Raw genomic sequence first — 17,030 nt, 5'->3', positions numbered from 1 at the left:
ATTAGAGAAACAGACAAAAAGTTGTCACAAACGCGGATATCCTTGGTCATATCCATATACGTGCGTAATGCGTGCACCGGACACAGGCCATGCAACCTCTGTTGTTCACTGGAAGCAAACCGAGGATGTGAGAAAGGAAACAGCTTGAAAGCCATGGGACCTGTAAGACATAGGCATAACCTTGGGAGCAAAAGCTGCATTAAGACGTAACGTCACTTTGGAGTTGCCAGGCGCAAACTCCAAACAGGAAGGGTGTACTGATGCATGGAGATCCCCAACGCGCTTGGGTGATGCCAAAGCCATGAGCAGGGCAGTCTTGTAGGAAAATACCTTCAGGTCCACAGAGTCCAAAGGTTCAAACGGGCGTCCAGGACCAACGCCAGGTCCCAGGTCGTGCCATAGGCTTAGACACTGGTCTGAGCCGGCGCATGCCTTTAGGAAACATCACCACCAGGAAATGAGACCCTGGGGTAGAGCTGTCAATCCCTACATGACACATCAAGATGGCTACCATATAAACCTTCAATGTGGAAAAAGAAAGGCCCTGTTCAAAAAGCTCTTGTAAGAACATAACAATGTCCACCAAAGAGCTCTGAAAAGGACAAACTTGTTTAACCTGACATCAACCCTCAAACGCACCACTTATATGTATACAACGCTCTCATATAGGGGGCACATGCCGTCAAAATTCAACCTTTCAGGGACCAAACCCACAGATTCCATATCTGCGTTTGTGGGTGCCAAACTCAATACATCCCAACGACACGGAATCCTCCATGAGTCCGGGAACCAGGGTTGTCGGCGCCAACGGGGAGCCACCAGAATAAAAAGACCCTGCTGTTGGACCCTCTCCACGGTAGCCTGAATCAGGTCCATCGGAGGAAACTCATAGAGCAGGGTCCACAGACACTGATACGCCAAAGCATTTATTCCCAACCAGACCAAGAAACTGAATGCATTGAGCCGGAGTCAAGCAACTTTTCTTGTTATTCACTATGAACCCCAGAGACTGAATATGGGAAACCAGCATGGCAGTGTGGAGCTCCACCTGTTCTCTCGACTCCGCTATTACCAGCCAATCATCCAGATAGGCCAATACTCTGATCCCCTGGCACAGTGCCAAAGCCGCCTCCACCACCGTAGAAAAGGTGCGGGGGCGATATGGAGAGCCCAAAAGGCAGGACCAGAAACTTGTAGGCCACATCCTCAAAATGAAATCTCAGAAACTTTCTGTGGGGAGAATGTACAGTATAGCCACATGAAAATATGCATCCTTCAGATCTATGGACGTGAACCAATCACTGGGACGCACCGACTGCAATAGCTGGCGAAGTGTCAGCATTTTGAACATGCAAACCTTGAGGTGGTTGTTTAAAACACACAAGTCCAGGATGGGATGCAACGTTCCAACACTCTTGGGAAGTAAGAAGTACCAGCTGCACCAACCGCTCTGTACTTCTGACACGGGCACCACCTGAATAGCCTGTTGTTGTAGGAGAGAGGAAATCTCCTCACTAAAGACAGGCGCTAGGACCTCGGAGACCATTGACGTAATGACACCACGAAAGGAGTAGGATGAACTGCAGACCGTACCCCCTCGTCACCGTCCTCCTTACCCATGGTGAAACTGTGCATGCCCGCTACTGGACGGAGCACACTGCCAGTCTCCCATACATTATCTCCTGAATGGGCAGAGTGCCACCATGAGGATTGGGGTAATTAGTTTTTTATGCCATCCTTGTTTTCATATCTACCACTCTTGACAACCATGTCTGAATGTGAGAAAGATATTGTGTTTATTTTGGTGTGAAAAGGAGAGCTGATTCCTATTTTTGTTTCTCCTTGAAACGGGCCTGTAAGGATTACATAATCGAGCCAAATAACCTTATCCAAATACACTGCCTTTGGAAAGTATTCAGACCACTTGATTTTTTCCCACATTTTGTTACATTACAGCCTTATTCTAAAATGTATGATTCCCCCCCATCAATCTACACACAATACCCCATAATGACAAAGCAAAAACAGATGTTTAGACATTTTTTCTAATAAAAAAACCCCGGAAATATAACATTTACATAAGTATTCAAGCTCTGTCAGTTTGGATGGTGAGCTATTTTCAGGTCTCTCCAGAGATGTTTCGATTGGGTTCAAGTACGAGCTCTGGCTGGGTCACTCAAGGACATTCATAGACTTGTCCCGAAGCCACTCCTGCATTGTCTTGGCTGTGTGCTTAGGGTCATTGTCCTGTTGGAAGGTGAACCAACCCCCAATCTGAGGTCCAGAGCGCTCTAGAGCAGTTTTTCATCAAGGATCTCTCTGTACTTTGTTCCGTTCATCTTTCCCTCGATCCTGACTAGTCTCCCAGTCCCTGCCTCTGAAAAACATCCCCACAGCTTGATGCTGCCACCACCATGCTTCACCATAGGGATGGTTCCAGGTTTCCTTCAGACGTGACGCTTGGCATTCAGGCCAAATAGTTCAATCTTGGTTTCATCAGACCAGACAATCTTGTTTCTCATGGTCTGAGAGTCCTTTAGGTGCCTTTTGGCAAACTCCAAGCGGGCTGCCATATGCCTTTTACTGAAGAATGGCTTCTGTCTGGAAACTCTACCATAAAGGCCTGATTGGTGGAGTGCTGCTGAGATGGTTGTCCTTCTGGAAGTTTCTCCCATCTCCACAGAGGAACTCTAGAGCTCTGTCAGAGTGACCATCGGGTTCTTGGTCACCTCCCTGACCAAAGCTCTTCTCCCCCAATTGCTCAATTTTAGGAAGAGTCTTGGTGGTTCCATAACGTCTTCCATTTAAGAATGATGGAGGTTCACTGTGTTCTTAGGGACCTTCAATGCTGCACCTTCAGAAAGTTTTCACACCCCTTGACTTTTTCCACATTTTGTTGTGTTACAGCCTACATTTAAAACTGATTAAATGTAGATTTTGTGTCACTGGCCTACACACAATATCCCATAATGTCATAGTGGAATTATTTTTTGTTGACATTATTACAAATTAATTGAATATTAAAAGCTGAAATGTCTTGAGTCAATAAGTATTCAACGCTTTGTTTTGACAAATCTAAATAAATTAGTATGTCAAAATGTGCTTAACAAGTCACCTAATAAATTGTATGGACTCAATCTGTGTGCAATCATAGTATTTTCAATTATTTTTGAATGACTCATCTCTGTACCCACACATACAATTATTTGTAAGGTTCCTCAGTCGAGCAATGAATTTTAAACACAGATTCAACCACAAAGACCAGGAAGGTTTTCTAATGCCTCTCAAAGAAGGGCACCTATTGGAAGATGGGTATGTTTTTTAAGCAGTCATTGGATATCCCTTTGAGCATGGTGAAGTTATTAATTACACTTTGGATAGTGTATCAATACACCCAGTCACTACAAAGATACAGGCGTCCTTCCTAACTCTGTTGCCGGAGAGGAAGGAAACCGCTCAGGGATTTCCCTTTGAGGCCAATGGTGTCTTTAAAACAGTTAGAGTTTAATGGCTGTGACAGGAGAAAACTTCAGATGGATCAATAACACTGTAGTTATTCCAAAATACTAACCTAAATGAAAGAGTAAAAAGAAGGAAGCTTGTACAGAATAAAATATATTCCAAAACATGCATCCTGTTTGCACTAAAGTAAAACTGCAAAAACAATGTGGAAAATAAATGACCTTCATGTCCTGAATACAAAGCGTTATGTTTGGCACAAATCCAACAAGACATCACTGAATACCACTCTTCATATTTTCAAGCATTGTAACGGTTGTCGTCGGGGATAGAGGACCAAAACGCAGCAGGACTGTGGATGCTCATCTTGTATGTATTTTTAAATAAAGAGAACACCAAAATAACAAAAACGAAGCACTCACGAACAACAAAACAGTCTTGTCATGCTCACACAGGCAAAACAAGAAACAATCTCCCACAACACCAAACCAAACAATTACCCATATATAGGACTCTCAATCAGAGGCAACGAGAAAGCACCTGCCTCCAATTGAGAGTCCAACCCCCCATCAACCTAAACATAGAAATACAACAAACCGGAAAGAACATAGAAATACAAAACATAGAACATAGACCAAAACCCGGAAATAATAAATCAAACACCCTACTACATAAATCACCACCCCAAATCACATAAACAAAATACCCTCTGCCACGTCCTGACCAAACTACAATAACAAATAACCCTTATACTGGTCAGGACGTGACAAGCATGATGGTGGCTGCATCATGTAAAGGGTACGTTTGTCTTCGGCAAGTTCGGGAGTTTTTTTTAGGATGAAAAGAAATGGATTAGAGCTAAGGAGTGGCCTAGTTACAGTTTTGACTTAAATCTGATTGAAAATATATGGCAAGACTTGAAAATGTCTGTCTAGCAATGATCAACAACCAACTTGACAGAGCTTAAAGAATAATACAAAAAATTCAAATATTGTACAATCTAGGTGTGCAAAGCTCTTAGAGACTTACCCAAAAAGATTCACAGCTGTAATCACTTCCAAAGGCGATTCTAACATGAATTGTCTCAGGGGGTTGAATACTTATGTAGTCAATTAGTTTTATTTTCATAATTTTTTTCTTCCTCTTTATTCCACTTTGACATTAGAGTATTTTGTGTAGATCATTGACAAAAAATGACAATGAAATCCATTTCAATCCCACCTTGTAAGAAAACTAAATGAAAACTTTCTGAAGGCATTGTATATAGCAAGACAGTGTAAAGTCCATTATTCTTCTGAAGAGTACAAATTAGGCTGTTTGAGAAGGTTTGAATTCCAAGCAACCTGCATACACATTGTACAGTTGACCGACAGAGCTACTGTAGTAAATCAAAGTTGTGTACTGGAAAATCTTGGTAGAGCATGGGTGTAGGCATTGTGGTGCTCATGTGGATTTCCTTTCTTTTTCGGCCAATCCCTACTTCTCACTTAAACCATATTTGTTTGTTTTTAATTTCCATGGTTTTTACACCGGAAGGTGATTATACAAAATTATACAACATTTCCACATGCAAAAGGTGTCTTCGAAAATTTAAGTTGAGCTTCAAATTATGTAAAAAAAAAAAGACGTGTTTAGTCTCACATAATTTAATGTCCAAGGCCCGGTTTCCCAAAAACATCTTAAGGCTAAGTTCATCGTTAGAACCTTTGTTAAATCTTCAGCTGTTTCCTAAAACCATCGTGACTAAAGCTACTAAACCACATAGCATATCATTACAGCAGTATGTACCGGTATGTTAGCTAGCTACCTAATGTTAGTTGGCTACTAATACATCGAACTTGCCAGTATATTAACTATATTGTATCAAACTAACTACCCAAAGTTTATTGACTTGATTATTCCTGTCAATCATAGTTTAGCTAAGTGGTATAATCATTGTGCGTTTTTAATGTACATTTGGGTACCTTCGTAAATTCGCTCTGGCTATCTACTCCGATTTCAGAGCACTCTCGTCTGAGTGTACTTGTGCAAGAACGCAGAATAACTGATGAATTTACGAATACTCAACAACAGTTGAATATGGCCGGTGTCAGTAAACGTTGGCAAAAAGCATAATTGAATTGTTGCCAGCAGCACAGTTACAGTCACTAACGCTCTGGATAATATGAAAACTGCCTAACCAGCTCTGCTAGGGCGGGTAAAATGGTCAGAGTGAGGTCTTCTCTCATTTGTGTCTGGAAGTAGCTAGCAAGTTAGCCAGTTAGCTTGGGTGCTTGACTGCTGTTGTGAGACCATAACGCTCATATCAACCCTACTCCTCGGCCAGAGCGTCCAGTGACACTGCCTGGCAGTGTGCACTATAAATGCTCCAAGCAAAACGATCTGAATTTACAACAGACAATCTGACAATGCTCTGAATTTACGAATGCCCAGAGTGCACTCTGGCACTCCACATTGAATTTAATAACACACCCATAGTCATAAAAAATCTAGCTAGTAATTTCTTATGCTAACAAACTAGCAAGAGGTTGCATAGCAACAGCATCAACTTCTGGTAGACAGGTGAAACACTAGTACGCTCAACTGAAAGGATATCGTTCGTTTACAGTATACTAAAATGAACTAATAGTATATAGTATGTAGTATATACTCATTAAGTATGTAGTGTATAGTATGTTAGTATGGGTATTCGAACACAGCTAAGTTCTAATGACGCACTTATTGAAGGTTCTCCCTACGTGGTGTTTTGGGAAACGGATGTGAGTTCTTCGACCGTTGTAGAAATGATGTATCGTTAAAACACTTGTAAGCTTAAGTTCCATCGCTATCGGGAAACCGGGCACTGGCTATTCCTTCATAGACATAGCTATTTGCATTTATGCAAAACATATGGATTCTCCCTTTAGAGAGGGGAGGGGGGAGAATATCAACTGCTGCTTTACATTAAGCACATACCAGTTTATGTAAGTGACTCTCAAAGTAATGATTAAGTTTACTGAGTGAGCATTTGGAAAGAAATCCCTGCAAATATCTGTGGGAGTTCGCCCAGAACCCCCTCCAGTTTATTACTTGTTACTTCTCACTAAAGGGACCTATGGAGGATGTCTTTTGGACGTCTTTTTATGGTCCTGTCCGGACCGGCCATCTTTTTTTGGTGCGGTCCGGACTGGCCTTGATTTTGACGTCCACGGACGGTACTCCCTAAAAACACGTGAGAAGAGCATTTTTTCTAACCTTAACCCTTTTCCTAACCTAATCATTCTAACCTGATACCTTAATTCTCCATATGCTGCTTAAGTTCTCCTAACCTGCTACAAAAAAGTCGTAGCTGTATCCAAGTGCCGTGTTTTCAGGGAATCTGGTCCGATTTTTGGTCCAATCCAGACCAAATTTGAATCAATCATTGACATCTAAGTTAGGTTCAGATTTTGTCCGATCTGGACTGGCCTTGTTTTGGCACAAACATAGTTTGGTTTAGATTTGGTCCGGTCCACGTTCCATGTAATTGATCTATTTCAAAGCTTGCACACCTGATTCAACTTCTCAGCTCATCCTCAAGCTCTTGAATCTCACCTAGCAATCTTAAGATGAATGCACTAACTGTAAGTCGCTCTGGATAAGAATGTCTGTTAAATGACAAAAATGTAAAGAAAATTAATAACTAGTTCAGAGCTCCAGCAAAATTATGAAACATCTGGGGGGCCCCGAGGAGAGGTTTGAAAACCACTGCTGAAAGAGCACAGAAGGGTGCAGTACATTATAGTACAATACATAAAAATAGTAGAGAAAGTATTTTCAACATTCATTCAGAACCGAAAATGTACCTGATTTCAATGTTCGGAAATTATGTATTTTCAACATCCGGAATGTACATATTTTCAACGTCCGGAAAATACGTATTTTCAATGTCCGGAAAATATGTTTTTTCAACGTCCGGAAAAGACATATATTTTAAACTTCCTGAAAAGACGTCTTTTCACCTTTCATTTATAACCTAAAAGGAACCGAACTTCAAAGTCTGGAAAATACATATTTGAAACGTAATTTTGCTTACAAGGTTCAGATTTTTGAGAACACACTGAAAAGTAACTTGCCACTGTTGTTCAGTCAGCTCAAATTTAGATTAAAATGTCATGAATAAAATTGTATTAACAGAGGGTCGTGTACTGAATTAATGCATCATAAGGTAAGGGCTGGACTTGTTCTGGATGCTCCAAGAGTGTCGTGTCTGTCTTGTATGTTGATCTAGCTAATAAACTAGCTACGTAGCATGTGTACACTCACTGCAATGCACAGCAGATGTGCTGCTTACATGTGCATTGGCCAGGTTTAGATTCAACATAGTTAGCAAAACCATTTGTTTTATAATCTACAGTTTGTGTTGTGAGAGGCTGGTCTTGGTTGAGGAAATGTAGGCTAGGTAGCAGTTGTTTGTGCTGAAACAGACATCTGGTTGCTGTTTCCCAAAGTTGACTATGATTTTTACTTAGCTGGCTATGCTTTATGGAAGAATGTAGCTAGCTAGGATATATTGTCAATGTTGAGTTGTGGTCTACGATCTATACAGCTATGCAACAGTCTCGTTGGCTACTAGTTAACTGGCTAGCTATAATAGCAACCAAGGACATAGCTATATTTGTGCTCTGGTTTAGTTTACACCGATGACTTCAGTCATATAAAAACCTTCTATAGCAAAATATAGCTACCTCCTTTGCTTCTAGCTTGCTTCTCATCCGACTGGTGCTAGCTAGCTAGCTACAGCTATTAGGCTGCTACATGCTGGTTCATTCCTACAATGCAGTGCTTTTTTCTGTCCCCAGGAAATATCAGATCTTATTTAGTGTAAAATTTGAATTCCAAAAGGCTTTAAATATAAGGTCAGGTGTCCTTTACCTTAAAAACACCAAAAATATGGATCCTGAAAGGGAATTCTATGCATTTTAAACACTTTTGACAGTGGATGTAAGCGTTTTTGCCATGTCCCCAGTTATTAATGATCAAATTCCACAAGAAATATTAGTCATAAAATAATAAAATGATTAAAAGCTTTCTCCATTATCTTATAGTCCTAGTTAAAGTCTATTTCATCTCATGATTATTGTATTTATTATTATTTTATATTTTATGTGTGTCCCTGATATCACTTTCCACACTTTTAGTTTGTTGTAATTCTCCATTTAAGCACTAGCGGGTCGGGGGGGGGGGGAGGTCAGGGGGGGCCAGTGCCCCTGTGACAACAATTTTGGACCCCCTTGTGGCCCCCCTAAATGTGGAGTATGAAATCATTTTTACATACATTTTTGCTATCGTTCTTTTTTTACAACTGTTATTAGACAGTGGCAACGATGATGATTATGAACATGGTCTTTTGCCTGCTAATGCCTGCAATGCAGTGAAGAAAACGATATGACAACAATAACGTCTAATGTAACTGGCCCCTCTAACAGTACAACTGGCCCCAGTTGAAATGGTCTAGAACCGCCACTGCATTTAAGAAAACAACCCTTTCCTACAATGACACCACATTCAGGAAGTGCCATAATTTATTTGGTGGGAAAACTATGGTGTAAAGCTAAGTAAATATAAACACTCAGTTGTATCTATTTGTTTCATGTTTTTAGTCTGTATGTCCCACTCATTTCCACCCTCATTTCCACACACTACTGTTCAAAAGTTTGGGGTCACTTAGAAATGTACTTGTTTTTTAAAGAACAGCACATTTATTGTCGATTAAAATAACATCCGATTGATCAGAAAGACAGTGTAGACAATGTTAATGTTGTAAATGACTATTGTAGCTGGAAACGGCTGATTGATTTTTAATGGAATATCTACATAGGCGCACAGAGGCCCATTATCAGCATCCATCACTCCTGTGTTCCAATGGCACGTTGTGTTAGCTAATCCAAGTTAATAGTTTTAAAAGGCTAATAGATCATTAGAAAACCCTTTTGCAATTATGTTAGCACAGCTGAAAATAGTAGTGCTGATTAAAGAAGCAATAAAACTGGCCTTTAGACTAGTTGAGTATCTGGAGCGTCAGCATTTGTGGGTTCGATTACAGACTCGAAATGGCCAGAAACAAAGACCTTTCTTCTGAGACTTGTCAGTCTATTCTTGTTCTGAGAAATGATGGTTATTCCATGTGAGAAATTGCCAAGAAACTGAAGATCTCGTACAACACTGTGTACTACTCCCTTCACAGAACAGATCAAACTGGCTCTAACCAGAATAGAAAAGAGGAGTGGGAGGCCCCAGTGCACAACTAAGCAAGAGGACAAGTACATTAGAGTGTCTAGTTTGAGAAACAGACACCTCACAAGTCCTCAACTGGCAGCTTCATTAAATAGTATCCACAAAACACCAGTCTCAGCGTCAACAGTGAAGAGGCGACTCCGGGATGCTAGCCTTCTAGGCAGAGTTGCAAAGAAAAAGCTATATCTCAGACTGGCCAATAAAAAGAAAAGATAAAGAAAGGCAAAATAACACAGACACTGACAGAGGAACTCTGCCTAGAAGGCCAGCATCCCGGAGTCGCCTTTTCACTGTTGACGTTGATACTGGTGTTTTGCGTTATGACAATTGGGTACTTTTTCCACCACTGACTTTTTCTGATAGAATACTAAAACAATGATTTTTTCCCAAAAAGTTTAAGGTCCAAATGGCATTATATAGTAGGAATAACCCAGCTAGCTCCTGTTGTGCAGCAATCGAGTTGCTGGTAAAGTTTTAGAACTGAGATTCAGCTGAAAAGATATTAGCATTGTCAGAAATGCTTCAAAAAAGTAGCACATCGTTGGTTCTCTATTGGCACATGAGAGCAGTAAATTATACATGTAATCAAAGCTGTTGCCCTTACAAACGTTTTCAGTCCGAAAGGTGGCAAGTCTAATGGTCACTTTATGGATGCTGTAATCTTGTTCTTATCCAACACCTAGATATTGAGCTAGGTCGGGACAAGAAATTGTATTTTTTATTAATGCTAAAGACCCTGTTAAAAATCTGGTATTTGGTTCTCGGCAATACAAATCAAGTTGATTTTGCGAGGTTTTGTCGACATTGGTGTCATATTGGCTTAAATATGATAGTAGGGAGATTTGAATTTAACATTGAGCTTCAATGAATCCCTACTATATAATGTTACACCAAGTGACCGACTGCAAGGGAACCACTGTTCCCTGGTGTTTTACTACCCCATGCATACACCATCATCAGTTTCATCACTGCTCTCATTGTGACAGGCAGTGCAACTTATCACAAATAATTATACAACTACCACAATAATGGCATTACATCATGTTCATTTAACCTGGACTGTCCTGATGCCCTGTCTATTATCTACTAGTGGTCATCTTCGGGAGAGAAGTGCGTCACTGTAGTCTGTCTCTCCTCCTACAATGGGCTCTTGAGAGAGAGAGAGCAGCCCTAGTCGTGATAGCAGAGGGAGGAGTGGGGGAGGCAGGGATAGAATAGGTTGGCCGCTCTCAGAAGAAAGCATTCATGTCTATTGTTGTTGTGTAGGGCATTTCTCCTGAATGAACTGTTCAATATTGCACAACTCAGGTACAATGTGTCCTTCTGGCTAGGATGATACGCACATCAGGTGTGTGTTTGTGTGTCAAGTGGGTGAAGTATGCGTATGCGTGTGTGTGTGTGTGTGTGTGTGTGTTTGTGTGTGTGTGTGTGTGTGTGTCTGTGTGTGTGTGTGTGTGTGTGTGTGTGTGTGTGTGTGTGTGTGTGTGTGTTTGTGTGGAGAGGATAGAGGATAGGGTTGTGTTCAGTAGGGAGAATACACTTTGAAGTCTAGTAAACCCTGGCCTATGTTCTGTTGCACAACCAAGTTCCATCTGGGACAGAACAAAATTAGAAAAATAATAACTTTGCATGGATCCAAGATTTCAACAATTTCAGTATTTCAATCCGAAATGTTTTTTTTTTACATGGCACACTTCATTACTTTGCATGTTATAACAAAAAACATGTTTTTGTATAGATCCAATCATAGAGCAAGTGTTGCCTTGAGAAGTGGCACCATCCATTTTCTGGCTGTGTCTATAGGTGGGACTGTGAGTGATGAGGATGAGACTTACCCCACCATGGGTCCCTCTCGGTCTAGACTGTACACCTGTCTGGGGTTCAGCAGGTACTGGAACTTTCTCAATACCCTGCAGGAGACATAACAGCAGTGTTAGAGTTACTGCACACACACACAAACTGACAAACTCACAAACTGTCTGTGCACAAATGGAGCCAGAGAGAGAGGGAGAGAGAGATAGAGGTAATACTTCATGCATACAAAGACAGACATACAGTGAGGGAAAAAAGTATTTGATCCCCTGCTGATTTTGAACGTTTGCCCACTGACAAAGAAATGATCAGTCTATAATTTTAATGGTAGGTTTATTTGAACAGTGAGAGACAGAATAACAAAAAAAAAAATCCTGAAAAACGCATGTCAAAGATGTTATAAAAGGATTTGCATTTTAATGAGGGAAATAAGTATTTGACCCCTCTGCAAAACATGACATGGTACTTGGTGGCAAAACCCTTGTTGGCAATCACAGAGGTCAGACGTTTCTTGTAGTTGGCCACCAGGTTTGCACACATCTCAGGAGGGATTTTGTCCCACTCCTCTTTGCAGATCTTCTCCAAGTCATTAAGGTTTCAAGGCTGACGTTTGGCAACTCGAACCTTCAGCTCCCTCCACAGATTTTCTATGGGATTAAGGTCTGGAGACTGGCTAGGCCACTCCAGGACCTTAATGTGCTTCTTCTTGAGCCACTCCTTTGTTGCCTTGGCCGTGTGTTTTGGGTCATTGTCATGCTGGAATACCCATCCACGGCCCATTTTCAATGCCCTGGCTGAGGGAAGGAGGTTCTCACCCAAGATTTGACGGTACATGGCCTCGTCCATCTTTCCTTTTGATGCGGTGAAGTTGTCCTGTCCCCTTAGCAGAAAAACACCCCCAAAGCATAATGTTTCCACCTCCATGTTTGATGGTGGGGATGGTGTTCTTGGGGTCATAGGCAGCATTCCTCCTCCTCCAAACACGTTGAGTTGAGTTGATGCCAAAGAGCTCCATTTTGGTCTCATCTGACCACAACACTTTCACCCAGTTGTCCTCTGAATCATTCAGATGTTCATTGGAAAACTTCAGACGGGCATGTATATGTGCTTTCTTGAGCAGGGGGACCTTGCGGGCGCTGCAGGATTTCAGTCCTTCACGGCGTAGTGTGTTACCAATTGTTTTCTTGGTGACTATGGTCCCAGCTGCCTTGAGATCATTGACAAGATCCTCCCATGTAGTCATGGGCTGATTCCTCACTGTTCTCATGATCATTGCAACTCCACGAGGTGAGATCTTGCATGGAGCCCCAGGCCGAGGGAGATTGACAGTTCTTTTGTGTTTCTTTCATTTGCGAATAATCGCACCAACTGTTGTCACCTTCTCACCAAGCTGCTTGGCGATGGTCTTGTAGCCCATTCCAGCCTTGTGTAGGTCTACAATCTTGTCCCTGAAATCCTTGGAGAGCTATTTGGTCTTGGCCATGATGGAGAGTTTGGAATCTGATTGATTGATTGCTTCTGTGGACAGGTGTCTTTTATACAGGTAACAAACTGAGATTAGGAGCACTCCCTTTAAGAGTGTGCTCCTAATCTCAGCTCATTACCTGTATAAAAGACACCTGGGAGCCAGAAATCTTTCTGATTGAGAGGGGATCAAATACTTATTTCCCTCATTAAAATGCAAATCAATTGAAAACATTTTTGACATGCATTTTTCTGGATGTTTTTGTTGTTATTCTGTCTCTCACTGTTCAAATAAACCTACCATTAAAATTATAGACTGATCATGTCTTTGTCAGTGGGCAAACGTACAAAATCAGCAGGGGATCAAATACTTTTCCCCCCTCACTGTATAACAAAGAAGCACCATCCAAATAGTACACGTTTTACTTAAAAGCACCATCTACAGTAAATGTTCTGCTCCACAAATTGTCAATATCTCTATAGCATACTGTGCCCAATGACACAGTAGTTTCCTGTAACCTTGACAAGTGGGAGATGCATCAGAGGGCTATTCTATTGAAGCCTCCACAGTGCTCTTCATGGAGCCTTGCACTGGTAATTGTGTTAGCTTCCGATACCCACACAGCACTTTGGTCAGAGTGAGGACAGAGGATGAAGAGGAGTGGGTAGAGGAGACAACGGAAAACCGACAGCTAGGTTAGAATGCGTCACGATGAACTATGTACAGTAGTGTGGCAGATTACTTGGGCAGTAAAAGTGTTAGGATACTGTTATGAATGTGTCATAAAGAACACTTCAATTTAAGTGTTACCAAGTTCACACAAAAAGAGAAAATAGTAGATATACTACTTAATTTAAGAGAACTGTATGTCATTTAAAATGCTCATTTACAAAAACAAGACCAATCAGTGACACCAACATTTCCTTATTTACATCAAAGGGAGAAATAAATAGGCTTGCTTTTTGTACTCAGAGAGTAAATGCATATTTTTGTTACGAGAACACATCTATTAATAGAGAATAATTCTACCTTTAAGTGGTATTTAAGACTATGTTGCTATGGTGATGGTGTTTCTGAAGCCAAAATAGTGTCCTCATAGTGCTATGAAATGCATGGTGGGAGGACAGAGGAGAGGGAACTGAAACAGTGAACACATTCATTTACAGCCAGAATGGCACTTGGGACTTTAGGACTGTGTCGGAACAGCGAAATGACCATAATTATTTACCAAATTAAAAATCCTCTGTAATTACAAAGCCTTAAAATTCTTGAATGTAGTCATTGTTGTTAGCTATGTTAGTTTCACATTATTTAGATTATATGATGAGTAGCCAGCCAAACACTTATAAACACATATTGCAGGAGTGTTTCAATCAGAATGAATAATCTGCGACTTTCTATGTCAGCCATTCTCAACTGGCCGACCACGGTCAGGATCCGGACCCAGAATGTGGTCAATACGGACCACGGGTCGTGACCAAAAAAATTAATATTATACAGGGCCTTCAGAAAGTATTTAGACCCCTTCCCTTTTTCCAAATTTTGTTACGTTATAGCCTTATTATAAAATGGATTATATAAAAAAAATCCTCATCAATCTATACACAATACCCCATAATGACTAAGCGAAAACAGGTTTTAAGATATTTTAGCAAATGTATGAAAAACAAAAACAGAATAACCTTACTTACATAGCTACTCAGACCCTTTGCTATGAGACTCACAATTGAGCTCAGGTGCATCCTGTTTCCATTGATCATCCTTGAGATGTTTATACAACTTGATTGGAGTCCACCTGTGGTAAATTCAATTGATTGGACATGATTTGGAAAGGCACACACCTGTCTATATAAGGTCCCACAGTTGACAGTGCATGTCAGAGCAAAAACCAAGCCATGAGGTCGAAGGAATTGTCCGTAGAGCTCCGAGACAGGATTGTGTCGAGGCAGAGATCTGGGGAAGTGTACCAAACAAGCATTGAAGCTTCCCAAGAACACAGTGGCCTCCATCATTTTTCAATGGAAGAAGTTTGGAACCACCAAGACTCTTCCTAGTGCTGGCCACTTGGCAAAACTGAGCAAAGGGGGGAGAAGGGCCTTGGTCAGGGAGGTGACCAAGAACCCAATGGTCACTCTGACAGAACACCAGAGTTCCTCTGTGGAGATGGGAGAACCTTCCAGAAGGACAACCATCTCTGCAGCACTCCACCAATCAAGCCTTTATGGTAGAGTGGCCAGACAGAAGCCACTATTCAGTAAAAGGCACATGACAGCCCGCTTGGAGTTTGCCAAAAGGCACTCAGAATATGAGAAACAAGATTCTCTGGTCTGATGAAAGCATGGTGGTGGCAGCATCATGCTGTGGGGATGTTTTTTAGCGGCAGGGACTGGGAGCAAAGTACAGAGAGATCCTTGATGAAAACCTGCTCCAGAGCGCTCAGGACCTCAGACTGTGGTGAAGATTCACCTTCCAACAGGACAACGACCCTAAGCAAACAGCCAAGACAACGCAGGAGTGGCTTCGGGACCATTCTCTGAATGTCCTTGAGTGGCCCAGCCTGAGCCCGGACTTGAACCCAATCTAACTTCTCTGAAGAGACCTGAAAATAACTGTGCCGCAACACTCCCCATCCAACCTGACAGAGCTTGAGAGAATCTGCAGAGAATAATAGGAGAAACTCCCCAAATACAGGTGTGCCGAGCTTGTCGTGTCATACCCAAGAAGACTTTAGGTTGTAATTGCTGTCAAAGGTGCTTCAACAAAGTACTAAGAAAAATGTCTAAAAACTAATGCAAATGTGATATTTCCTTTTTATTTTTTATTTTTTAAATTTTTTTTACAAATTCTCATAAATGTCTTCAAACCTGTTTTTTCTTTGTCATTATGGGGTATTGTGTGTAGATTTATGAGGGGGGAAAACAATTTAAGTAATTTTCGAATAAGGCTGTAACATAAAAAATGTTGGAAAAAGTCAAGGGGTCTGAATGCTTTCCAAATGCACTGTATATACAGTACCTGTCAAAAAAATGTGGACACCTATTTATTCAAGGGTTTTTCTTTATTTTTACAATTTTCTATATTGTTGAATAATAGTGAAGACATCAAAACTATGAAATAACACATATGGAATCATGTAGTAACCAAAAACGTGATACAATATATTTTATATTTGAGATTCATCAAAAAAGCCAGTCTTTGCCTTGATGACATCTTTGCACAATCTTGGCATTCTCTCAACCTGCTTCATCTGGAATGCTTTTCCAACAGTCTGCAGTCCAACTCTTCCCAAACCATCTCAATTGGGTTGAGGTCGTGTGATTGTCTTGTTGAAAAATAAGCGCAAACCCAACACACAAAAGTTTGGACACACATACTCATTCCAGGGTTTTTCTTTATTTGTAAAATGTTGTATATTGTAAAATAATAGTGAAGAAATCAAAACTATGAAATAACACATATGGAATCATGTAATATATATTTGCACACTCTTGGCATTCTCTCAGGGCCCTCACCTCATGTAGGCTGTCTCGTCATTGTTGGTAATCAGGCTGACTACTGTTGTGTTGTCTGCAAACTTGATGATTGAGTTGGAAGCGAGCGTGACCATGCAGTCATGGCTGAACAGGGAGTACAGGAGGGGGCTGAACACACACCCTTGTGGGGCCCCTGTGTTGAGATCAGCGAAGTGGAGGTGTTGTTAACTACCTTCACCACCTGGGGTCGGCCCGTCAGGAAGTCCAGGGCACAGTTGCACAGAGCGAGGTTCAGACCCAGGGCCCGAGCTGAATAACGAGCTTGAAGGGTACTATGTTGTTGAATGCTGAGCTATAGTCAATGAACAGCATTCTTACATAGGTATTCCTCATGTCCAGATGGGATAAGGCGGTGTGCAATGCGATGGCGACTGCATCATCTGTGGATCTATTGGGGCGGTAAGCAAATTGAAGTGGGTCTAGGGTGTCATGTAAGGTAGAGGTGATATGATAGCCTCTCAAAGCACTTCATGATGACAGAAGTGAGTGCTACAGGTGATAGTCAT

At 41.3% G+C, this 17,030-nt stretch overlaps 1 protein-coding gene across 1 annotated transcript in view; it reads right to left on the bottom strand.

The window, feature by feature from the left end:
• dgkg (diacylglycerol kinase, gamma) overlaps window positions 1-17,030 on the bottom strand; it is a 165,132-nt gene that overhangs the window by 62,900 nt on the left and 85,202 nt on the right. The window contains exon 18 of the mRNA XM_029711460.1: window positions 11,550-11,624. Coding sequence (XP_029567320.1) covers window positions 11,550-11,624 — 75 coding nt within the window. The remainder of the gene's footprint in view (window positions 1-11,549; window positions 11,625-17,030) is intronic.

This window comes from Salmo trutta, chromosome 24, assembly GCF_901001165.1.
Source record: "Salmo trutta chromosome 24, fSalTru1.1, whole genome shotgun sequence".
In the NCBI taxonomy this organism is placed as follows: domain Eukaryota; kingdom Metazoa; phylum Chordata; class Actinopteri; order Salmoniformes; family Salmonidae; genus Salmo; species Salmo trutta.
Note: the sequence above shows the minus strand (reverse complement) of the source record. Positions and strands in the feature narration are given on the sequence as shown.